This window comes from Muscardinus avellanarius, assembly GCF_963383645.1.
Source record: "Muscardinus avellanarius genome assembly, chromosome: 4".
Taxonomy (NCBI): Eukaryota; Metazoa; Chordata; class Mammalia; order Rodentia; family Gliridae; genus Muscardinus; species Muscardinus avellanarius.
In genome coordinates this window covers 133,166,798-133,191,750 of record NC_137789.1, presented here as the reverse complement: position 1 = coordinate 133,191,750, position 24,953 = coordinate 133,166,798, and the positions used below count along the sequence as shown (strand labels likewise).

At 44.7% G+C, this 24,953-nt stretch overlaps 3 protein-coding genes across 3 annotated transcripts in view; 2 read left to right on the top strand and 1 right to left on the bottom strand.

Moving 5' to 3' along the window:
* On the top strand, nucleotides 1-5,245 carry NDUFB8 (NADH:ubiquinone oxidoreductase subunit B8; the record flags this gene model as incomplete). The annotated part of the gene is made up of 5 exons (XM_080694599.1): nucleotides 1-96; nucleotides 324-450; nucleotides 1,663-1,762; nucleotides 2,413-2,568; nucleotides 5,153-5,245. Exons 1-5 carry the CDS (start codon nucleotides 12-14, stop codon nucleotides 5,243-5,245), a joined length of 561 nt encoding a protein of 186 aa, XP_080550725.1. The 5' UTR covers nucleotides 1-11.
* Nucleotides 5,246-11,891: 6,646 nt separating this feature from the next.
* SEC31B (SEC31 homolog B, COPII coat complex component) overlaps nucleotides 11,892-24,953 on the top strand; it is a gene marked incomplete at both ends in the record, with an annotated part of 40,022 nt that continues 26,960 nt past the window's right edge. Inside the window, 2 exons of the mRNA XM_080694090.1 lie at nucleotides 11,892-11,970; nucleotides 12,317-12,440. Of these exons, the coding sequence (XP_080550216.1) occupies nucleotides 11,892-11,970; nucleotides 12,317-12,440 (203 nt within the window). The remainder of the gene's footprint in view (nucleotides 11,971-12,316; nucleotides 12,441-24,953) is intronic.
* Nucleotides 16,632-16,907, bottom strand: LOC308262751 (ragulator complex protein LAMTOR5-like; the record flags this gene model as incomplete). Its single annotated transcript, XM_080695391.1, has 1 exon — nucleotides 16,632-16,907. The coding sequence occupies one exon, from the start codon at nucleotides 16,905-16,907 to the stop codon at nucleotides 16,632-16,634; it is 276 nt and encodes a 91-aa protein (XP_080551517.1).

Sequence of the window (24,953 nt, the reverse complement as noted above, 5' to 3'; positions counted from 1 at the left end):
GGAAGGTGAAGATGGCGGCGGCCGGGGCCGGGGCCCTGGGGGTCCAGTGGCTGCGAAGGGCAGTGCGGAACGTGGTGCCCTTGGGGGCACGGACAGGTCCGCGAGAACGGGCGAGGCCGTGGTGTGGGAAGGGGATGCCTCGGGGACCGTGGACACGCGGCCGCCGTGTCTCGTTTGGGGCGGGGGGTGGAATTGGTTTGTCCGGGAAAGAGGCTGGAGGGTCGCGCCGGCCCGCGAAGTCCAGGGCTTCGGCCACTGCCGCCGTAAGCCTCCCAGGCTGCTGGAGACTAAGTTGGTCTGACCTGCCCTCTTCTGCGCTCCAGCGTTCCACATGTCCAAGGACATGCTGCCGGGGCCCTACCCCAGGACTCCAGAAGAACGGGCCGCCGCCGCCAAGAAGTATAATATGCGCTTGGAAGATTACGAGCCGTACCCGGACGATGGCATGGGGTGAGGTGGAGAGGGCCTGCTCGCGCCTGGCAGTGATGGGAGAAGATCGCTGGCCTGGGTGCTCCACCCTGACCCTTTCCCCAAACCTTGTGGTGACCCCTCGGAGTCATTGTATGGGTGCTTCTCTCGGTGGAGGGAGGTGGGAGTGGGTGGGTGAGCAGCTGCAGTCGAGAGGACTTCAATTTTCTCCTTGGCTCAGGCTGTTTCCTCACATGAGGAAGCCGAGCTTTTAATGGCTCCCTCGAGGACTCCCGAATAGCAGGAACCTGTCTTGGCTCCATCCGGAGCGCTGGGTTTCATTTAGATTGAGCATCTGCTGGGCTCAGGTGCTGTCACCCCAGGCACGTGACCAGGCTGGAGCTGGATTCCTGTCATGAGAACCTTATTTGTAGATGAAGTACTCTGTATTTGTGTGTCCCTTTAACAAAAAGAGCCAACCCCTCCTTCTCCAGTTGACATTCTCCCCATTTCCATGTAACAGCCCTGTTGGTTAACTGTGTAGTGCAACACATTCACCTTCATTTTCTGCCCTAGAACCACTTTTTCATTCTTGCCTTCAGTACCTCTTATTCTTGTTTTTCAGTCATCTTCTGTAACATGTCTAGTTGGAATTATTTTCTATTATTTATTTTTATTGCGTTGTGGACAGGAGCAGCCTTGATAGCAATCTGCAAGGCGACCCTGGATTTGGCGAGGCTAACCCAGCTAAACAAGACACCCCATGAGGTGTTTGAGGCATGGAGATGTATGCAAACTGTGGTTGAGAAAACACAGTTGCTTTTCTTAATTTTTTTGGTTTTTGATTTTGTTTTCCACTTTGCTGAGCTACTTGGATTCACACCTTAAGCTTTAGTTTGACTTTGTATCTGCTGAGGGAATCAAAATAATTGATTGCTAGATTCCCTGTTAGATCTAACATTATAGAATTGTGTGCTTTTTCTTTTTGAAAGAAGGTAATGACAGCTTGAATGTTATATTGTTTCAGAGTTTGATAGGATTTTTCATTACAATGTGGACTTTGGTTCTGTGTTTAGTGACTCGAACTTGAGATCTTGATTCCATGGTCAGTTCCTTTATTCCTAGTTGAAGTAGTCGTATCTCTCACTTGGTTTTTTGTTTTTTTTTTTTTTAATCTCTGAAGACTCTGAATTGTCTGAGACACCTACCTCACAGCCCCTTTCAGAAGTTCTCATTGTCTCATTGTCTCACTAGGTATGGTGACTACCCCAAGCTCCCTAATCGTTCACAGCATGAGAGGGATCCGTGGTATCAGTGGGACCACCCAGACCTAAGATTGAATTGGGGTGAACCGGTGAGAAAACCATAGCCTCTTTAACTTTTCCCCCTATTTCCCTGTGTCTTCCTGGGTATTTTCCTTTAACTCAAATGGTACTTCTCTGTTCAAGTAACACTTAAGTTTTTCTGCCCAAAGAAGCAAGATCAGTAACCTGAGACCTGGCATGTGGAGTGGGATTTCTGGAAATAATTAAAACTGTGTACTGGATGGGCATGGTGGCACACACTTGTAATCCCAGTACTTGGGAGGGTGAGACAGGAGGATCTCAGGATCGCAGCCAGCCTCTGCAACATTGTGAGGCCCTCTCCAACTTAGTGAAACCCTGTTAAATAAAGAATGAAAAATAGGTCTGGGGGCGTAGCTTGGAGGTAGAATGCCCCTGAGTTCAATCCCCAGCACTGCAACAACAACAACAACAACAAAAAAAAAATTGGTACTGTGAAAATTGTGCATTTCACAACTGAGCTGTCTCTGATGAGCAGAACCTAGACAGAGGCCAGCATCCAGGCATGTAGGCCAGTGTGTCTCAGACCTGGGCAGCTCTCAGAATGTTTCTTCTGACAGTAGAATGCTGCTGTCAATCCTCTCTCAGCTCTGGTCACTCTGGACTGCTGGCATTTTGCAGGAATTGCAGTTTTTTATAGTTTTTTGCCTTTCTACCACAGATACACTGGGATCTAGACATGTATATCAGGAACCGTGTGGACACATCCCCCACCCCTGTTTCTTGGGATGTCATGTGTAAGCATCTCTTCGGTTTCGTAGCCTTCATGATGTTCATGTTCTGCTTAGGGGAGATATACCCCACCTACCAGCCTGTGGTGAGTATTGGAGAAGTGCTTCCCTGGGTACGTCTGCTTAGCCCCTTTTCCTGAGGGATTGAAGTTTCTGGGGATAGGAAACCAACCATTACCAACCTTAGCTTCCTGGAGTCTTAAGAGATAGAAAGATAGGGCTTTACCCTTTGGTCTGGCACAAGCAACAGTACTGCTCCACCGCTACTTCTCACACAGCCTAAGTGAGAAGGTACACTTTAGGAGTAGGTGAGGAGTGTGAATGTAGAAGCCTGCTAGTCTCAAGTTGCCACTTGAGGACTGGACTTAAACCAATTAGATTTCAGCAGGTGACCTTTCAAGGCAGAGTCGAGGAATCTGAGCTGAAACCTTTTTCTTTGTTAGACATGTGAAGGGCACTTTTTGTAGGTTACTGGAAGCAAGTAAGTATCTGCTGCAAGCTTGGGGCAGAGTTTGGAGAATGTAAAGGATAAAAAGTTTAGGAGCATTTGGATAAGTGACGTGAGCAACATTTGAATAAATACGTGGGAGTTTGGCAGGGTTTATGTGTATATATGTGTATAGTGAATAAATGTAAAGGAACTGCCCTCAGGAATTAGGGTTAATGCAAAAAAAAATAGGATTTGGAGAAAACATTTTGGGCAAGAGAAAACAAAAATGAGAGGAGGTAAGTTAGTTGAAGAGGAACAGGTGTATACAACAGTTCCTAGATGATCAGCTGTGTTGGGTTCCCGGAGAGCTGCTAAAACTTCAGATCCTGGGTCTCACTTCTTAGAGTTTCTAATTCAGTAGCCCCACAGTAAGGTCCTAGAATCAATATTTTCAGGAGTCTCCTAGGTGTGCATCTAGACTTGGAAATTACTGTGTTAAAAAAACATTGTGAAGAGCTGTGCGTGGTGGCGCACGCTTGTAATCCCAGCATTCGGGAGGCTGAGACCTGGAGGATCGCGGTTCGCGGACATCCTCAGCTACTTAGTGAGGCCCTCTGCAACTCAGTGAGACCTGGTTTCAAAATAAAGAATAAAAAGTAGGGCAGGGGGTGTACCTCGGAGGTCGAATACCCCTGGGTTCCATTCCCAAACCCACATACACACACACAAAAAAAACATTGTGAAGGCTGGGTGTGGTGGCGCACGCTTCTAATCCCAGCATTCGGGAGCCAGAGACAGGACGATCGTTTTTCACGGACAGCCTCAGCTACTTAGGCCCTCTGCAACTGAGTGAGACCCTGTTTCAAAATAAAGAATAAAAAATAGGGCTGGGCGTGTAGCTTGGAGGTAAAATGTCCCTACCGGGAAAACAAAAAACAACGACTAAAAAAAAAAAAAAAAAAAAAAAAAATTGTGAGCTGAGGTGATCAGTTAGATCAGCAGGTTTTTTTTTTTTTTTTTTTTTTTTTTTTTGGTGGTACTGGGGTTCCTGGAAACCCTTCTACCTCCAGGCTACACTCCCAGACCTATTTTTATACTTTTTTATTTGGAAACAGGGTCTCTTAAGCCAGCACGGCTGGCTTCAAACCTGCGTGATCCTTCTGTCTCCGCCTCCCAAGTGCAGGGATTACAAGCGTGCGCCACCACACCTGGCTTTAGATCAGCAGCTTTTGTTGCACAGCCAAAGGGTTTGGACTCGATGGTGTAGTGATGTATTCAACAAATATTTATTCAGTCCCTACTGTGTACTAGGTGCAGCTCATGTTAGGGGTTGGGGTCGCAGTGATGACTTGGCCTGCCTCGAGTACCAGGGAGCCATTCTGGGTTAAGAATAGAAGAGTGGCATGATGAAGCTGGGTTCTTAGGAAGATTAATCTGGGAGTAGTCTCCAGATAGATTGGAAGGAGGGGAACTGAAAGCGGAGGGGCTGCCATGTTTGCAGTTGGCTGCTCAGTGCTACCTTTGCAGAGATAATCTGTCCTGAGGTAGTGGGTATGTCTGTGTGCACTGACACGATCCTTCCTGCAAAGCCCTGGGGGCTCCTCACTGGAGAGTGAACATAGGGCTGGGGTGAGCACTAACTTCACTTCAGGAGAGCAAGAAGCGCAGTGTGGCTCTGCCATTTTTCAGTTCTGTAAGCACATCACCCTTTTCTTCTCCCCTTGAGCTGTGTTCTCTGGCAGCTGTTTGTTGGTAAAGCCAGCAGCCCCTAAAGCACGTCCCAGCCGTGTCTCCTCTGTGCTTTCCCCCACCGCTGCTCCTGCACGCCTCATTTACCAGGCCACTTTAGTGGTGGAACCATTAGAGGCTGAGTGACTTAAAGGAGATTGAGTCTGTCTCGACCCAGAGAGAGAAAGAGAGAGAGAGAGAGGGGCAGCACAACCGAGACCTGCATCGTTTCATTTAGAATGCTGTGACTCTCTTTCTTTTTCCTCTCCCTCCCCCCTCTTGTCCTCCTCCTGCCCTCCCACACCCCCCACAGTGTAGTCGCCACTTCTCTTACAATTTAGGCTTTCTCTCTGCCTTGGGCTGAGCAGGGAAGATAGCACTGCTCCTGCCATTCCAGCCCAGCTGGGTCTGACCAGGGGCACCATGTGCCCACTTACTGTGCATGATCATTAACGTGGCCAGATATTGGCTAGGTGTGTCTTGTTCTTGCTGACCTGTGTTTTTTTCTTTAGGGGCCGAAGCAGTATCCTTATAATAATCTGTACCTGGAACGAGGCGGTGATCCCACCAAAGAACCCGAGCCGGTGGTTCACTATGAGATCTGAGGAGGCTTCATGGGCTTTTGTGCCCCCTAACTAGGACTCCTTCATTCCTAGAGATTTAACCTTAATGAAGTCCCTAATAAAACTCAGTGCTATGGTATTTGTGCCTCATTTCCCCAGGAATAGTCACTGCTGTGAAAAACCTCATTCCCCTCCCCCTTTTTCTGTTTAACCTGCCTACTCCTACCCTCCTCGTTTTTCCTGCTCTGGAATTGGAAGGATGGGAGAGTAGGATGTGGGGTGGGGGGTTAAGCATAAGATGTTAATTCGTTAATTTCACTGGGACAGTAAAGGTGGTATTTCATTTGCCCAGCAGGCGGTAAGGGTTGCTCCTTTTTCCATTTACAGGATCAGAGAAGGAAGATAGATTCCTAATTTTCCAAGTTGAAATAGCTTTTGTAATAATAGTAGTTAGTTAAAAAATTGTACTCTAACGTTTTAAGTACATTATAGGGTAGATAAGTGTTTAGGGGCAGCCTAAGGCTGCGACTGTCTCTAATCTTATTGCTGTTACTGATAATTGAACCCAGAGGCATTCTAAGTCGGAGGTATGTTTTATTATACCTATTTTATTTTTTGTTTTGAAACAAGGTCTCACTAAATTGCTGAGGCTGTCCTCAAACCTGCGATCTTCTGTCTTAGCCTCCCAACCGTCGGGATTACAGGCATGTGCCACCATGTCTGTCTGACATTACCTATATTTATGAATTAGAGGACAGTTCTGTGAGTTTCTCCTGAACCCATTCATAACTTAACAATATCCTAAATGATAATCCAAGCTCCTATAAAAGGCTTCGAAAGAGGAAGATGTTTTTTGTTTGCAGTACTGGGAATGAACTCATGGATGCTCTACCACTGAGCATACCCTGAGCCCTTTGTATTTTGAAACAGGGTCTTGCTAAGTTATGCATGCTGGCCTCGAACCTGTAGTCTTACCTCAGCCACCCAAGGACTGGGATTTTTAGTATTGCCACCCTGCCTGGCTGGAAAGATGTGTGAGGGTTTTGTTTTTGTTTTTGTTTTTTGTTTGTTTTTTAATCTGTTTTTGGTACTGGGGATTGAACCTGGGCAGTCTACCTCTAAGTTATACTCCAGCTCCCCCCCTTTTTTTTTTAGCTCTCCCCTTTTAAAAAAAAAAAAAAGACAAAAAACAAGGTCTTGCTAAATTGCTGAGGCTAGCCTCGAACTTCTTAGCCTCTCAAGTACAGGAATTACAGGTGTGAGCCACTAGTGGCTCGACGCAAAGATGTTTTGGAGAGTCCATCTTCAGGTATCTTTTTCTTGTTGATTTTGTGGTCCTGGGAATTTAACCCAGGGGCATTCTACCTTTGAGCTATATTCCCAGCCCTATTTTATTTTTATTTTGAAACCAGATCTTGCTAGGTTGATGAGTCTCACTACCTGCTGAGGCTGTCCTCAAACCTGCGATCCTCCTGTCTTGGCCTCCCAAGTATTGGGATTACAGGCATGTACCACCACACCTGGTTCTTGTGTGTCTGTTTTTAAGTGAATCAACCCATGTTTTGTATGTTCCTTTGGGGACATTTTCTTAAATTATAATCATACTACCCTTAAACTTGACCCATTAAAAAAAAGGATACATTCAATGTGACTAAAAAAGCAAGCCTACCTGGGTGTGGCGGCACACACCTATAATCCCAGTACCTGGAAGGTTGAGACAAAGATTGCAGGTTTGAGACCAGCCTTAGTGAGACCTGTAAAAAAAAAAAAAAAAAAAAAAAAGGCTGCAGGTATAGTGTAGAAGATGCCCCTGGGTTCAATCTCCAGTGCCACAGCGAAAAGTACAAGCTTATACAAGTTAGACATAGGGGTCCTTTAGTGGGTGTCCAGGCAGTGAAAGAGACCTTTATGAGGTCAGGGATGGGTGCTTCTGCTAAAAGGCCACTCTTTGAATGTCTCCACTGGTTTTTTATGTTTTCATTTTCTGTCTTCATAATAGTCATTTGTTTAGTAAACATCTCTGTGTCCAATATAGCAGACACTGATAAGTCCTAAGGAGATAAAATGAGTGATACTAATTGCCTTCAAGTAGTTACCTACAGGAGGAGACTGGCAGTTATAAAATAAAGTGAGAAGAATTCTTAAAGAGATGCATGCTGAGACCGGAGGATTGTAGTTCGAGGACAGCCTCGGCTACTTAGGCTCTTCACAACTCAGTGAGACCCTATTTCATAAATAAAAAGACTAAAAAATAGGGCTGGGAGTGTAGCTCAGAGGTAAGAATGCCCCCTGGGTTCCATCCTTAGTATCACAGGAAAAAGAAAAAGATGTGTGAATTGACAGAGGTCCACATTTTTGTTTACATGCCTTACTGAAAACAGCTCTGGTTCAAATTTCTGTTGGAGGCAAATCAGGCAGGAATACAGAATTTGGGACTTTTGAATCAACTTAGGTTCAAGGTACCTACAGAACATTTTTATTTGGAAATACAATTCCCTCAACATAAAAAAAATACAATCTCAGCTTGGTGTGGTGCTACATGCTTGTAATTCCAGTACATGGGAGGCTGAGACAGGAGGCTCACGGGTTCACAGCTAGCCACAGCAACTCAGACCCTGTTTCAAAATATAGGGCTGGAGGTGTGGCTCAGGTAGAATGCTTCTGAATTCAATCCCCAGCACCAAAAGAAAAGGAAAAAAGAATCTCTAAGCATTTCCTCAAGTTCTATAGGTTTTAACAGCACCACTGTTTCCCTAGTAGCTCTAGTTTTGAACTCTTTATCAAGAAAGTCTGTGCAGCTTTCCTTTACGATCATCTAGTACCTGGATTGTTCTTTAAGGTCGCCTCATTTGAGTCCCCGCCTCCAGCTTTGCTCCCTCCAAGAGTTTCCAACATGCCCATATCCATAGTTTGTACAAACTTTCAGTTAAATCTTCAGAATTGGGTCGATATTCTACAATCTATCAGTACGCCTCTCACCCCAGCCCGTTCATTCACAGTACAGGAAACGCCAAGGTGCCTCCTAGCCAGTTGGGCCCATTCCTCCTTGCTGAAACATTACCTGTGCTTTTGCAGGGCCAAGGGGACACGCCCACCCCTGCCTGAAACCTCCCAGGCGCGCCTGAGTCCACTGTAGCCTCACCTACACTCGCGCGCACACTCGTCCATCAGTGAACAGTAAGTGGGTATCGCTGGGCGACGCTGCATCACCCACCACCCTTTCCTACTGCCTCAGTTGCTTTTTATCAACTAGGTGGATTCCACTGAGAGCCCCTGCAGTCTTCTCCCACTTCAATAACCGAGTAATGACTTAGTATGTTCCCTTTCTTGAGGCTGCCCTAAGATACTGGCTCAACTTGAATAGAACTCACTGGTCTAGGCCACAACTGCGCAATTCCAGGGCAGGTGAGGGAGGCCGGATTAACAGTCCTGATCCTATACGGGAACACTCTTTGTGGGTCTGTCCGGGTTCACCCTAAGGGCACTCGGTGGAGCGCGTGGGTGGCAGAGCTCTGCCGGGAAGGGTTATTTTTGGCCCTCTGCAGCCTCCGTCCACAGATCCCGCAGAGCCCAAAAGTCCTTCGAGAGGACTGGCTGGAGCCCGCGCGCCTGGCCCCGATGCACAGGTGGGTTTTCTCCGCTAGTTCGGGCCCCTGAGACTGGAGACCCGGGGACCTGGAATGCCGCTGGCCCCTCGGAGGAGCTCGATCGCTGCGGAGGCCGGGCCCGCCCGCGCTCAAGTCCGCCCTGGGACTCGGCCAGAGCGTCCTCGGGCCCCCTCCTGCCGGCTCTCGGACCCGCCCGGGTCCACCCTCCCGCCGCGCCAGCTGATAAGGACAGGGGCGCAGCCCTGGCGCCGTCCCACCCGCCCTGGGGCCCGGCCCGGCCCGGCCCGGCCCGGGGTCCGCACCTGCTGCCTGCGCCCTGGCCTGGCGGGTGGCTGGCTCACCACCCCGCTGCGCCGCGCCCGGCCGGCGGCGGGAGGGCAGCCACCCGACCTCCCGGGGAGGGCTGCAGGGCCGGCCCCTCCTCGGCTGCGGGAGTCCGCTCAGCTCCTGGTTGGATGGCCGTGGCTCCCCGCCAGCTGCCCCGCCGGCCGGTCTGACCCCAGCAGGGCGCATTTTGTGAACAGATGCCTCTGAACAAAGTGGATTAAGAGCCCATTTACCCAATTCCCAGACTGTCAGCGATTTAAACACTTACGGAGTTTAGATTAGCGTAATGGTTACAAGTGTGAGCTCTTCGGGCTAACTCGAGTTCACGACTTGGCCCAGCCAGTTGTCTTACTGTAAAATGGGTCAATAGCAGTACTCCACTTATAGAAGCATTGAGAGACGTAAATGAAATATACACTTCGAATACACAATTGCTCATCGCAGCTCCTCTTATTAGTAGGAATTCTTTTCCCAGAAATGTGAAAATAACTGCGACCAGCAGGTGGCACTGGTAACTGCATGAATGGGGCCTCTGGTCAAAGGTTACCTGATAAGAGATGTTTTAGGCCTCTGGAAGGAAATCTCAGCCTTAAACTTTCTTCAAGTTGGAAAGAACATTAGGGATTAAGTAATACTACTTCTTGTTTTTGTAGGTGAAACTGGCCTGACTGGTTAGCTCAAGCAGGTCACAATAGGTCTTAAATTTTCTCTTTCAAATTCTGTGCGTGTGTGTGTGTGTGTGTGTGTGTGTGTGTGTGTGTGTGTTACTGGGGATTGAACCCAGGGGCATTCCACCTCCCAGTCACATTCCCAGCCCTTTTTATTTTTTATTTTATTTTATTTCATTTTGATACTGGGGATGGAACCCTGAGGCATTCTACCTCCAAGTTATACCCAAACCCAGTTTTATTTATTTGAAAACAGAGTCCCACTAAGTTGCAGAGGAAGGAACTTGTTAAGTTGCTGAGGCTGGCTTTGAACCTATGATCCTCCTGTCTCAGCCTCCCAAATACTGGGATTACAAGCATGCAACACCACACCCAGCTTTTATTTTTATTTTAAAACAGGGTCTTGCTAACTTGCTGGAGCTATCCTCAAACTTACTAAAATTCTGCTTCGCCCTCCCAGGTATTGAGAATACAGGCATGTGCCACCATGCCTGGCTGACATTTAAAAAAAAAAATCTTTGTGCCGCCCATAGATTACAATATTAAACTGGAAACCTCAGAGTTAAAATGCATGCCAACATTCATTCAACAAATATTTATCAAGCACTTACTATGTGCAGTCAGGACCTGGGCAGTAGTCATGGTGAAACTGCAGAAACCATACTGACTCTTACAGAGCTTACACATCAACAGAAGAGACCAACAATGTCAATGTCAATAAATAGTTATAAATTGTTGGAAGAGAAACATTGAGGTCTTTTTGATTGGGTGGATCACCTCTCAGAGAAGGTTAGATACTGAGTCCAAGAAAATGTGATAAAAAGCTAGTCATGTAGAGAGAGAAGGGAAGAGTACCGAGAGCAGAGGGAGTCTTGCAGAGGTTCTAGTATAGAAAAAGACAGAAAATGAAAAAACGGCCACTGCGGCTAGAACACATTGAATCCAGGGAAAAGTAGTCGGAGATAAATTTGAAGTGGTAGGCTGGAGACTGCATTCTATTCTAAGTATGGTAGAGCACTGAAAGATTTTTTGCATCGACTGCTAAAATCCTCCTTTTTATTTCTACTTTTATCCTGCTGTGATGTAAAGAAGGAATCGGGTGGTGGCCCGAATAGTAAGGAGACAACCAGTTGGAGACTGTGAAGTAATCCAGGTGAGAGATGACAGTACCTTTGAACAGGCTAGTGGCCGTGGAGGAAGGGAAACAAGCAGATTATTAAACATATTTAGAGGTAAAATCAGGAAGACTAATAATGGCTTAGAAGAGAACAGGGAAGAAGGAGGGATTGGATTCCTGGCTGAGCAGTAAGGTGGATTAGGGGTACCACTCACCAAGATGGAGAAAACTGGATGAAGAACGAAAGAGTGTTGAGAAGAGATGGTGCAAAAGAAAAATCTATTTTAGGCAAACTAACTGAGATATCTCTGCTATGTCCAAGTAGAAATATTTGATCAGCAACTGCATAGAAGAACTTAGTACTCAGAGATTTGTGTGGGTAAAATAAATTTGGGAGTTATCAGCATATATGTGATAGTTAAGCCAAGGAAATGGACAAAATCACGGAAATTATCTGGTTCAATGGTTTCACCATTGGGCCTTTGGCAACCAGTGTAATTAAGTATCTTTGGGGGTTTAAAGAATTAGATTTGCCAGGCATGGTGGCGCACGCTTGTAATCCCAGTTACAAACACGCTTGGGAAGCTGAGACAGGAGTAACACACAGGTTCAAAGCTAGCCTCAGCTATTTAGTGAGGCTCTTAGACCCTATTTCCAAATAAAGTTTAAAATAGGTCTGGGAGTATAGCCCTGAGGTAGAAAAGCCCCTGGGTTCCACCCTCAGTACCACCAAAAAAAAATAATAATAATAATTAGATTTTAGTAAGTGAATAAATGAACTGTCCATAGATCTACAGATGGTCTCATATTTGTTACCCCACCTTGCCCTAAAATAACCCATCTTGTGGTGGAAAGAAACAAGGTCTTGTGTCCACAGATGCTCCCTGGATTTGGCCCTTATACTTGCTGGTTTCAATTTTCAGTGGGTCAAGAGGCATGTCAGTTTTCTGCCATCTACAGGACAGACCATGAAGTTGAAGGAACTTGAGCGGCCAGCTGTCCAAGTATGGAGCCCAGTCAGCCAGTATCCCGTGTATCTGGCCACAGGTATGGTGATACTATGGACTAGAAGTCACTGGGAATACATAGGTCAAGGAGAAATTTAACAGTTAGAATTCTTTATTGAGCATTAGAAAAAGCTTACAGATTTATAGAAAGGTAGGGGTGACTCACAGCATAAGCAAGGGGGCAGTAGGTGTTTTGGATACCTGAAAGCAGCGTTGGACTGTCGTTCAAGGCTAGGAGCCTCATGCTTTCTTTGGAGTTACCTTTGAGAAGGGGTATGCCTAGCCTCTCCTGTTTCTCCTCTGCATTCCTTAACCCTTTTATGCCTTAAATCCATGCGTGCATTATTGCTCATGTGCTGCCTCTTCTTGATGTTTCTTGTGCCTAGGAACTTCTGCCCAGCAGCTAGATGCCTCCTTTAGCACTAATGGCACATTGGAAATCTTCGAGGTTGATTTCAGGGACCCTTCTCTGGATTTGAAACACAAAGGAGTCCTTTCTTCCTCGAGCAGGTACTCTGTCTGGACTATTGGTGGGAGTGCAGGGCAAATCCTAATGAAGGATACTGATGAGGAATTCTAGGGGTAGTGTATACATCTCAGAGATCATGAGGACACTAGTGAGAGGAGACCAAGTTCTGCCAGATAGGAGAGGTGTTAATTCTGGGCTTATTTTACAAAAGCATTTATTTACTTATTTATTTTGCAGTACTAGGGATTAAGCCTAGGGGCATTCTACCTCCAAGCTACACCACAGCCAAAAATATTCTTTATTTTATTTTATTTTTTATTTTTTTGGTGGTACTGGGGGTGGAACCCAGAGGCTTTCTACCTTCGGGCTATACTCCCAGACCTTTTTTTATATTTTATTTGGAAATAGGGTCTCACTAAGTTGTTGAGAGCCTCACTAAGTAGCTGAGGCTGGCTTTGAACCTGTGCGATCCTCCTGTCTCAGCCTCCCAAGTGTGGGGATTACAAGCATGCGCCACCACGCCTGGCTTAATATATATTCTTTATTTTAAAACAGGGTCTTCCCTGTGCTTGGGAGGCTGAGACAGGAGGATCGTGCAGGTTCGAAGCCAGCTTCAGCTGGCTTAAACCCTGTTTCCAAATAAAATATAAAATAGGTCTGGGAGTGTAGCCCAGAGGTAGAAGGCCCCTGGGTTCCATCCCCAGTACCACGAATAAATAAATAAATAAATAAATAAATAAATAAATAATAAAACATGGTCTTACTAAGTTGCAGAGGTCCTCACTAAGTAGCTGAACCTACAGTTCTCCTGTCTCAGCCTCCCAAGCACTGGGATTACAAGTGTACACCACTGCACCCAGCTTACAAAACCATTAAAAAAAAAAAAAAAAAAAAAACCATCCCCACCTTTCTGGTCAGCAGCAGAATGCATGTGATAGAGGCACCTCACACAAGCCTGGACCCGTGTGTACCTGATCTCTCTTTGAACCCAGAACTGTTGGCTCCTTCCTCCCTTGGCTCTTGTGAACATAACCTTGCGCAATGTTACCCTTTTCTGCCAACAAGGAGTTAGAGCGAATGATCCTCTCCTCATTGCTGTTAGGCACTGATTGGGTATTCGTGGATTTCATGACTCTTGTAGGCTGGACACTCATGGGTTTCAGGGGTGATGTTGTGTAATAGCAATTAGGAGAGGAACATTCATTCTCCTCCTTTTTGGCAGAAAAGGCTAGAAGGAGGTTTGGTAGACCTTGACAAACTTAAGTACTGCCATTCCTTAAGCATACATGTATGTGCCAGATTCTGTGCTGGGGCTCTGTATATTTTATTCATTCCTAAAAACAAACCTTGATGATGAATGCCTTATTTCCATTTTACATAAGAGGGAACTGAAACTCTAAGAAGCTAAGATTTAAGTTTAGGCCTAGCTGAGTCCAAAACCTACCTTCTTTTCATTATTCTGCCGCCTTTTGGGGAGTTTTGTCAAGGTGAGGCTTAGCGTCTGAAGCAATGGTCTGCAGACTTTTAAATTATTTGAAAAATGTGAATATTCATTTTGCTCAAATTATACACTTAATGTAAATACTATGCACAAATTACTATACTCTTGATAAGTTATACTTTCTATCACTTTTTAGATTTAATATATTAGTCTTTTTCTTACTGCCCAGTAAGTGATCTTGCCTATCCTCCTTAAGAAATTACTGGTCTAGAAGGCAACCTTACATTTGTTGATTGATTTGTTGATTTGTGTATTCCTTGGTCCCTCTGAGAGATTAGTTAAATATTTAGGCAGGAGACGGGCATGGTAGCGCACGCTCGTAATCCCACTGCTTGGGAGGCTGAGACAGGAGGATCACACAGGTTTGAAGCCAGCCTCAGCTACTTAGTGAGGCTCTCAACAACTTAGTGAGACCCTGTTTCCAAATAAAGAATAAAAAAAATAGGTCTGGGAGTATAGCCCAGAGGTAGAAAAGCCTCTGGGTTCCACCCCCAGTACCACAAAATGAATGAATGAATGAATGAATGAATGAATGAATAAATAAAAAATAAAAATAAAATAAGGCTGAGAGTATAGCTCAGAGGTAGAATGCCCCGGGTTCAATCTTCAACACCAAGCAAACAAATAACTTTTGGATTACCAAACTATGCACTATGTACTTACATCCAACACTTAAGTTCATTAGTTTTCAGTTAGTTTTAGTGCAATAAGAGCTTTTCAAGGGTGAGTATCTATTAATTTTATAGCCAGCAAAGTTAAAGGGACCCTTTTTGAGAAATCACTGCCTTATCTTGCAGTGATTTGGGATGTTAAACAAATAGCACAGTTAACATTCTTTATGTATTTCATCTCTACCGTCCTGCCCCACCTCTATAATTCTGTCCAAAGATCGCTTCGCACTCCCAAAGACCAAAGGGATTTTTGGAGCTATTCCGAAGAAATCGTGTTGAACACCCCAGGATCTAAAACACACAGTTATCTCTGTTTCAGTTTGGACTAGGTCACTTACTCGAAAGTCAGTATCATGAGCTATTGGCCAAGATGCACAGGAGAAGGGCTGCTCATTCTTTGCTGAATGGTCTCACCCCCCTTGCTTTTGGGTGCCATCTTCCTTCTTTCTTTCTTTTTTTTTTTTTTTTTTTTTTTTGGTGGTGCTGGGGTTCCTGGAAGCCCTTCTACCTCCGGGCTACACTCCCAGACCCATTTTTATATATTTTTTGGAAACAGGGTCTCTTCGCCAGGCTTTGAACCTGCGCGATCCTCCTGTCTCTGCCTTCCAAGCACAGGGATTACAAGCGTGTGCCACCACGCCTGGCCTCTCTTTCTTTTTTTATGTGGCAACCTCCTTCCCTTTTCCTGTTGTCATGTGTTTGTTTGTTTGTTTTAATTTTTCTGCATTTCCTCATTATTAACTAGAATACAGATCCTCTGCCTATGCTTTTCATTAGACCCAGATGTCAGCCAAAGTCAGGACCTGATAATCTCCTTATTGTTAATACGTGAAGCATCTGAGAAGCATTATTTATCAAAAATATCTGACTAGCTGGGCGTGGTGGCTCAAGCTTAAAATCCCAGCATTTGGGAGGCTGAGACAGGCTGGTTCGTGGCCAGCCTCAGCTACTTAGTGAGGCCCTTTGCAACTCAGTGAGACCCTGTGGGTGTAGATCGTAGGTAGAATGCCCCTGGGTTCCATCCCCAGTACCAGAAAAAAAAAATCTGACTAAAAGGAATGTTCTGAAATATGCGTGTGGACATTGATAAGGGACAGCCTGAAGCTATAAATAGACTGAAGAGAATGTGAGGGCAGATGCCCCTAGATGTGAGCAGAATCAATATGGATTAGCATGTGCACTGAAACAAGTCATGTTTGGTTTCTTATATGAATTTCACTTAAGAAGAAGGGTTTCTGGGAGAATAATATTTTTTTGTCAGTGACAGAACGATGGTGGCTCTGGCTGAATGAGCTCCGGGATCACCGTGTGATCTACCACCCTCTGTTCTCTGTCCACACTGAATTCCTAGGTCTCTGAGTAGCCTCTCTAACCTCTGTAGGTCCCGTCCTCTAATAACATAGGGAAAGTAGGTGATCTGTTTTCTATCATTCTGCCTTTATTTCCATTCTAGCTACTTGGGGAGCTGTGACCTCTCTTTGGGTACTCATGTAGGGGACAATACCGAGCAGAAAAAAAAATCACTTTGAGTACTTCTCTTAGTTTTTCCATTCTTAAGATCTTACATTCTTTCTAAAGGCATCAAAATCATAGAATAGAGAGAGCATAAGCTCTGTTATTGGATACCTGGGTTTTAAATCCCAGCTCTGCCTTTTAATGTCTGCATAATATTCAACTTGTCTGACCCTGTTTTCTCCACTTTTTTTGTGGGGTGTGTGTGTGTGTGTGTGTGTGTGTGTGTGTGTGTTACTGGGAATGGAACTCAGGGACCTTCTACCTCCTTGCTATACCCCAAACCTGTTTTTATTAATTAATTAATTAATTAATCTCCAAACAGATTTATTGAACATTACAAAATTCTATATACAAAGTGACATGGACCTGCTGTTTCAAAACATGATCCTTTCTTATTAATATCCTAATAGGCTGGTTAAAAAGTAACTGAGACGAAAATAAATAGAAAGTGCCCAATATACATTTAAATGAACAGCCTAACTGCTGGAACCTTCTAGTTTTACAAGATAATCAACATAGGTGAGATTGAGTCCCTGTGACAGGCATCAAGAGGCCATTTTATGCACTGCCACCTTGATGCCGTCGTGTTTCTGGGTCATAACGGTCTCATTATCTGATTCTAGACACAGCACAGGAATATCAGTGGGGTCAGAAGTTAGTTTAGATGCTTGCTGGGCTAGAGTAGATATCATCCCAGGATGCTCATCTGACAGAGTTCCATAGCAGCCGAGATTAAGTCCCTGTGAATCTGTGCATAGGACTCCAACAAAGTGTGGATTCTTCATCGTGTCCTCCAAGTACTGCTCCAAGACCACCTCCATCCCACCCGCGGTCCGCCCACCTGCAGCTGGTTATGTCCTTCTCTGCCACAGGCCCTAATTATGTTTTTAATTTTAAAAAATAATATTTAAAATTTTTATTTTATATTATTGTTGTGTTGTTGTTGTTGTTGTTTTGTTGTTGTTGTTGTTGTTGTACTAGGGATCGAACCCAAGGGCATTATGCCTTCACGCTACATTCTCAGCCCTGTTTTTCATTCTCTCTAAATTGCTGAGAGCCTAATTTGAATTGCTGAGGCTAGCCTCCCAAGTGCTGGGATTAGGAGCATAGGCTACCACACTGGGCCACCATACCACACTGGGCCACCACACCCAGCTCCACTGTTAAAATCAAGATACAAAGTGGATACATATTAGCCTGGTGCAGAGACAGCAGGCTTTCAGAAAAGTAGTTTCCCTCCAACTGCTCTTGCTCCATCCTATCACCTTCATTCTTCAGCTTAAAACACTGCCTTCACCACTCTGTTTGACTTGTTTTTTTTTTTTTTTTTTTTTGGGGGGGGGGTTTGTTTTGTTTGCAGAGGCATTCTAACTCCAAGCTACACCCCCCAGCCCTAATTTTTATTCTGTACTTTGAAACAGGGTCTCACTGAGTTGCAGAGGGCCTCACTGAGTAGCTGGGGCTGACTGAGAACCATGATCTTCCTGTCTCAGCCTCCCAAATGCTGGCATTACAAGTGTGGGCCACCACGCCCAGCTTCTGTGTGACTTTTACGGAGACTTGCATTTCTCCAACTGTTTTGGCCAGGATATAAGCAGACCCTTTTTAGTTTGTGTTTACTAACATGAGGTTGGGGTTTTTCATAAGGAACCTTACAAAAGCAAATGGAAGCAAAATCCAAAAAAGTGAATGGATCCATGGAGGCAGGAATATCCTGCAGATAGTTCTAATAATAAGGGGCTGACTCTTGGCCTGAGATGAGCGCAGCAAGTGCAGCATCTGATCTCACAGGCCTCAGGTTGCTCTTTATATACTTGTCTCTTTCATTCTGCCAGAAGTGTAGCTATGAGTCGGCTGCTAGGGCTGGGCCTCTCTTTAGGAAATTCAGTGTCTTCCCCTATTGTTCTAAGCTGGTATGCAGTCTGATTTGTTTAGTACAGTGCTTCTCAGTATTGGCTGCTCTTGTTAAAAGTATAGATTCCAGAAGCTAGGAGTTGTGGTGCATGCTTGTAATCCCAGCATTCGGGAGGCGGAGACAGGAGAATCGTGGTTCGCAGACAGCCTCAGCTTCTTAGCAAGGCTCCTTGCAATTCAGTGAGACCCTGTTTCAAAAAATAAAAAGACTAAACCAGACATGGTGGCGCACACTTGTAATCCCAGTACTTGGGAGGCTGAGACAAGGGGATTGCACAGGTTCAAAGTCAGCCTCAGTTACTTAGTGAGGTTCTCAGCAACTTAGTGAGACCCTGTTTCCAAATAAAATATGAAATAGGTCTGGGAGTATAGCCTGGGGGTAGAAAAGCCCCTGGGTTCCATCTCCAGTACCATAAATACTTACTTACTTACATACATACATACATACATACATACATACATACATACTAGAAAATAGAAGTAAGGCCCCTGGGTCCCAACCTCAGTACTGTTAAAATATATATATTCTAGCCAGGCTTGGTGGTACATGCCTATAATCCCAGTACTTGGGAGGCTGAGACAGGAGGAGCACAGGTTTGCAGCCGGCCTCAGCTACTTAGTGTGGTCCTCTGCAACCTAGTGAGTCCCTGTTTCAAAATTAAAAAAATAAAATAGGGCTAGGGGTATAGCTCGGCAGTAGAATACCCCTGGGTTCCATCTCCAGTGGCCCCCCCCCACAAAATAAATTAAATAAAAAGTTTCCACCTTTTTATACAAACTCTTCTCCCCATACCTTCTTCTTAAACCTCTCAGTTTCTAACTTGAGGATAAAGCTCATCCTTTTTGGTTTTTAGCTTTATTTATTTTCTTACTTACTTATTTTGCAGTGCTAGGAATCCAACCTTTGGCCTTCTGCATGCTGAGCAAGTGTTCTACCTCTGAACCACATCCCCAGCCCTTTATTTTTTTAAAAATTCAAATAGAGGAAAATCATAGAAGAGTCCAGTGAACAATCACGTGACCTTCAACCTTCGCTTAGGTACATTAGTTGGTAACACTTTATCATATTTGCTCCCGCTCCGCTATCTCCTACTTGCTGTCCGTTTACAGGGCAGAGATGGTCAAAGCTCCTTGAGCCCTGAGTGAGTGAGTGGAGCTCCTTCCCCGTGTGACTCGTCCAGGTGTTCCCACCCTCCCAAGTATTCTCCATCATAACCTCTCCAGGTGCCACTAGCAAGGCAGTGGGAAGCAGAAATATACTATTTACATTCATACAAAAAAAAAATTGTTACTCCCTGGGTTCTGTAGTTCTGTCTCTGATGTAACTGCTAATGCTGGCTTGCCCTCCTTGAGCCAGTGTGGCCACCTAAAGATAAGCCCTTAGGAAACTGCTTTTCCAACAGTAGCCCCCAAGCTACCATTGTGTCAGCTCTGCCGTTCTGCCTCAGGTGCCCACTGATCTGAATGGATGCTCATCTCTGCACCCTGAAGGGCTGGCTCTGCTTGAATGCCTGACAAACAAGTCCCTGCCCTATCACCCCACTCAGTTTCTTTGCTGACTGTTTCCAGGATGTGGGGATATTTCATGTGGGGAGCTAACTCCTAATTATGTATAGGAGCTTAGGTCTTCCTCTCAATGGGAAGCAGTATTTTATGATGTTAAGAATTCAAGCTCTAGAATAAGATTGATCTGTCACTTCCTAGCTATAAAATGAGGATGAAGTTATAAGGTCTATGTACAGAGGTTATATAATTTCTCTGAGCTTCCATCTCCTTAGTTAGGTATCTTGTGACATTTGGTGTGAAATCTGGCTTCTCTGAAGAGCCATGGAAATGTCCTTGGCTAACAGTTGTGAAGTGGGAGACAGATGTCCTATCAGGCTGCAGAGATTTCCCATGTCTTTCCTGGAGGTTCTGCAGGGGACCAGAATTCTTGTCTGCAGGGGATGCAAGGCCCAGCTCTCTTTCTTTCCTTTCCCTCCCTCCTTTCTTCTCTCCTTCCTTCCTTTTCTTCTTTTTTCTTCATCCCTCCCTCTTCCTCCTCTTCCTCCTCCTCCTTTTCTCTTCCTTTTCCTCCTCCTTCTTCTTTGTGGTTTGGTATTGTGGATTGAACCCAAAGACATTCTACCTGTGAGCTGTGTCTCCAGCCCTATTTTATTTTTTATTTTTGAAACAGTCTTTTCACTAAGTTGCTGAGGCTCTTGCTGTGTTACTGAAGTGGCCTCAAGCCTGCAATCCTTCTATCTCAGCCTCCCAAGTACTGGGATTATAGGTGTGTACCACCATGCCTGGATCCCATCTATTTCTTTTGTGCAAGATACAGGCATTGTCTTGTTAGAAGCATTCTCAGAAATCTAGAAAAGTACTTTCCAGTTGGGGCATTTACCATTTCATGTGTCTATGCCTCTAGGGCTGGCAGCCACAAGCAGCTCCAGTGGGCCAGATGTGGGGCAAGGAGGTCCTGGGTTTTCCCCCTTCCAAACTGAGAGAGGAGGAGACAGCATTTGTTGGTCTGGGGGGGGGGGCTAGTGAAACGGGGGTTTCTTGAGAGGAAACCCGGTGAGTTCTTGTCTACGGTGAGCGAAGAATGACACCCGCAGACCTCAGGAAGGGAAGTAAAGGTTTATTGGAAGCAACAAGAAATGGGGGGAAGGTGGCTGAACACCCCCAAAGGGGCTGGAACTCTGGGTCCAGCAGCTGCCTTCAGGACAATACTTGAGAGTAGCCCAAGCCTAATTGCCTTCAGGTGCAGGCTGCTTTCTTCCAGCGTCCATGCAATCTGCCAGAAGGGAATAGAGAAAAGTGGCCGAACACCCCAAAGGGGCTGTCAGAACTCCGGGGTCCAGTAGCTGCCTTCAGGGTCACTACCCGAGTGTCTCCCGAGCCAAGCGCCCATCAGTTGCAAACTACTTTCTCCCAGAGTCCACGCGATCTGCCAGAAAAGAGGTGCAGGTCACCTCTAGGGGCCTGGTCAGTCATGATGTCCAGCAGAGGCCTTCAGGTCACTACTCAAGAGTCGCCCGAGCCACGTGCCCTCAGATGTACTCTGCCTTCTCTCAGGGCCAACACAACCTGCAAGAGGGAGAACAGCTCCCCAAAAGGGGAGGGGGTCCCGAGAGGGAAAGTCCCCAATTTGTCATGGGGTCAGGCAAGGCCTGACCGCTTGCAAGTCTGCTTTTGGTTAGGGTGACTTTTGGGATTCCAAGGAGAATTTGCATATGGTATTTGCAAGTCCTTTGAAGGGTCTCATCTCCTTTCTTTCATTCAGTAGGAGTGTCCACTTGCTCTGTGCTGGCTCCTGGGTTGGTTGATTAGTAAACAGATGGCTTTGTGAAGCTCTGGCCCTCTTATCTCTGAGCCTTTGGAGTTTCAGGCATTTGTCGCCCCTCAGGAAACTCAGGAAGTTAACTTTTTTCCCTATCTTTTCCCTATCTGCCTATTTCCTTTCTATCTCCTCACTAACTCCTAATTATGTATAGGAGTTTAGGTCTTCCTCTCAACAGGAAGCAGTATTTTTATGATGTTAAGAATTCAAGCTCTGGGACTTCCGGGAAGATGGCGACGGAGAAAAGTGGGGCTTACAAGCCCCGCTAACAACCAATCTCTATTTCCACAAAATCAGCGCCTTTCATAGCCAGAAAACACCATCAGCAGAGAAACAAAAAATGTAATTACAAGGGACAGAGAAAAAGAGGGCTGGAAAAACGAGACACTAGAAAGAAACCAGACCGCAGTGCTGTGGCAGGAGCCGCGGCGTGGAGCAGAGCGGCGTGCCATCTTCCCTTGCAGCACCAGGCTCCAGAGTGGAGGGGGACTCAGAATGGAGCTCAGAGCCACAGAGGAGATACGCTGACCTCACGTCCGAGGACGTGGCAGAAGTGCCTTACTGCCGGCAGCAGTGGCAAATTTACCAGACGGCACCAGACCAACACACTCAACAGCCCACCAGGCTCCAGAGAGGAGCGGTGGACAGTGAGCCAAGATGAGCCGCTGCGTAACAGCCAGGCAGAATTCGGCAGATTTTTCGGCGCAAGGAGCATCTAAAGCTCCCAGGGGCTGGGCTCAGCACATCCTGCAGGGACTCAGAGCAGAGCTCAAAACCAGAGAAGAAATAAGCCAGCCTCACAGCCAAGGGCATGGCAGCAGTGCCATATTGCCTCCGGCAGCAGCAGCAGCAAATTCACCGAGTCCACTACAGCTCCATCAGCGCACTCAACAACAGTGAGTCAAATTGCAGGCCCTAGAGGAGAAATCCCAGTACTGCACTCCCAGGGACTTGACCCAGTGGGGGAGTGGCGGTGGCAGAGATATCACACCATAGGAGAACGCCCAACCTGGCACCCCCCCATGGTCTAAAGCAGCCTCAATTGACTCCCTGGGTCTGAGACTCTGCGATACAACCCAGTAAAGGAGTAGTGGGGACTGAGATACCACAGACTCGAGATCCAGAGCACCTTAAGTGAAGTTGTAGTGACCCAAGGGAAGAACCCAGAGAAGGCACAAACTTCCAAAATCATGGGAAAGAGGAATAACAATGGAGCAATGATTGCCCACAACCCCACAACATCAGAACCCGATAAAACAGAAATTCAGAGATTTCTAGAAGATCAAATCAGGAAAATAACTGTAGAAATAATAGAGGTGTTTCGAAAAGAATTCAGAGAGAGCCAAAAAGAGATAAAGGATGCAATTAATGAAATAAAGGCCTCAATTAAAAGTACAAACAACAATTAGACCACATGGAGAATAAAATCTCACTCCTAGAAGATGATCACTTCAAAAATGAACGCATAGTTTCTAATTTAGAAAAAAAAAATCCAACAGCAGGAATCTGACATTGAAGAAATATGGGCCCATTTTAAGAGAGCTAACCTAAGAATAATCGGAATAGAGGAGGGAAAAGAAGGTGAAACCAAAGGGATCAATAATATCTTCAAGGAAGTAATAGCAGAAAATTTTCCAAACATAGAGCAAGAGGTTGATACATAGGTCCAGGAAACTTGTAGAACTCCCTTTAGACAGGATCGGAGAAGAGGATTCCCACACCACATAATAGTCAAAATGACCAATGTGGAAGCCAGGCAGAGAATCTTAAAGGCAACAAAAACAAAGGGCCAAGTGACATTCAGAGGCAAACCAATTAGAATCACTCCAGACTTCCCAAACCAAGTCATGAGAGCCAGAAGGGCTTGGAGTAACATATTCCAAACTCTGAAAGAAAACAACTTCCAGCCAAAAATTTCCTACCCAACAAAACTTTCTATCAAATTAGATGGAAAAATAAGAAGCTTCCATGACAAACAGAAACTGAAGGAATTTATGTCTTCAAAACCAGTGCTAGAGAAAATACTCAAAGAGATTAATTACAAAGAATAGGTAACACACACCAGAATCAGAGAAACAAGATTTTTCATCCAACAGACAACTAAGATTGGTTATCTGTGGAGATTCATTATTTATGTTAGTCTTTTACCTATCTCTAAATTGTATTATTTGCTTTTATTGTGGCTAACTTTTAGGATTTCTAGTTGGAATATTAATATACCTCCAGATATAGCATTTGGAAATATTTTATCCCATTCTATTAGTAACTTTTAACTCTGGTTACATTGTCTTTGGATATACAATATTTTTTTATTCTTTAGGGAGTTTGTTTACCCTTCTGTTGTCTGTGCCATTGAAATCATATCCAAGAAATCACTGCCAATTTCAATGTTGCAAGGTTTTATGACCCAGATTTTCTTCTAAAAGTTTATAGTCTTAAGATTTATATTTAGGTCTTTTATCTATTTTGAGTTAATATTTGTATATGGTGTTAGGTAAGGGTCCAATTTTATTCTTTTTCATGTAATTATTATTTTTCAACAATATTTAGTTAAAAGATTATTATTTCCTCCACCAAATGTTTGTGGAAACCTTGTCAAAAATAACTTGACAATATATGGAAGAATTTATCTCTAGGCTTTTATTTAACTCCAATGGTTTATATATCTGCCTTTATAAGAGTACTACACTGTTTCAATTATTGTAGCTTTATAAGGTGTGAAACCAGAAAATATACATCTTCTAGCTTTGTTCTTTTTCGAGATCGTTTTGGGTATCTAGAGTCCATATTCCATATTAGGATAGATTTTTTCTTAAAAATAAATAAATAAGTGTTTGATAGTTTCACCTAAAAAAAAAAAAAGAAAAAAATATTCTCTGGTAAGAAAGAAAGCAAAAAGAAATATTGAAATGTTATCTTTACGTCATCAAAAGCTTGGTATCAGACAAATGAAACTGTTATGTGAGATTATCATTGTTAATTTTGGATAAATTGCTATAATACTAGATGTCAACCACTAAGCCAAGCATGGGAAGGAGGGATGGGGAGGGAACGGAGTGGGGATCGGGTGGGGGCTAACTGGGCGATGTGTGCATGTATGTCTACAAAAGTATTTTTTATCCCATTATGATGTATGAATACAATGCACTAATAAAAAATTATTTTAAGAAAAGAATTCAAGCTCTGGCATAGGATTGATCTGACTTTGAACCTTGACTCTGTCACTTCCTAGCTATAAAATGAAGATGAAATTATAAGGTCTATGTACAGAGGTTATATAATTTCTTTGAGCCTCAGTTTCCTAGTTGAAAATGGAGATAATAGTACTATCTCATAGAATTAATTTGTGTGTTTGTGTGTGTTGTGTGTGTGTGTGTGTGTGTGTGTTTTACTGAGGATTGAACCAGGAGCATTCTATCTCTGAGCTACACCCCCGGCCCTATTTTATTTTTATTCTTTGAAACAGGGTCTTGCTAGATTGATGAGAGTCTCACTGCTTGCTGAGGTCGTCCTTGAACTTGTGATCCTTCTGTTTCAGGCTTCCAATTACGGGGATTACACCATGCACAGCTGTATTGTTAAATATCAAACCGCTAATCCATATAAAATATGTAAAACAGTATCTGGT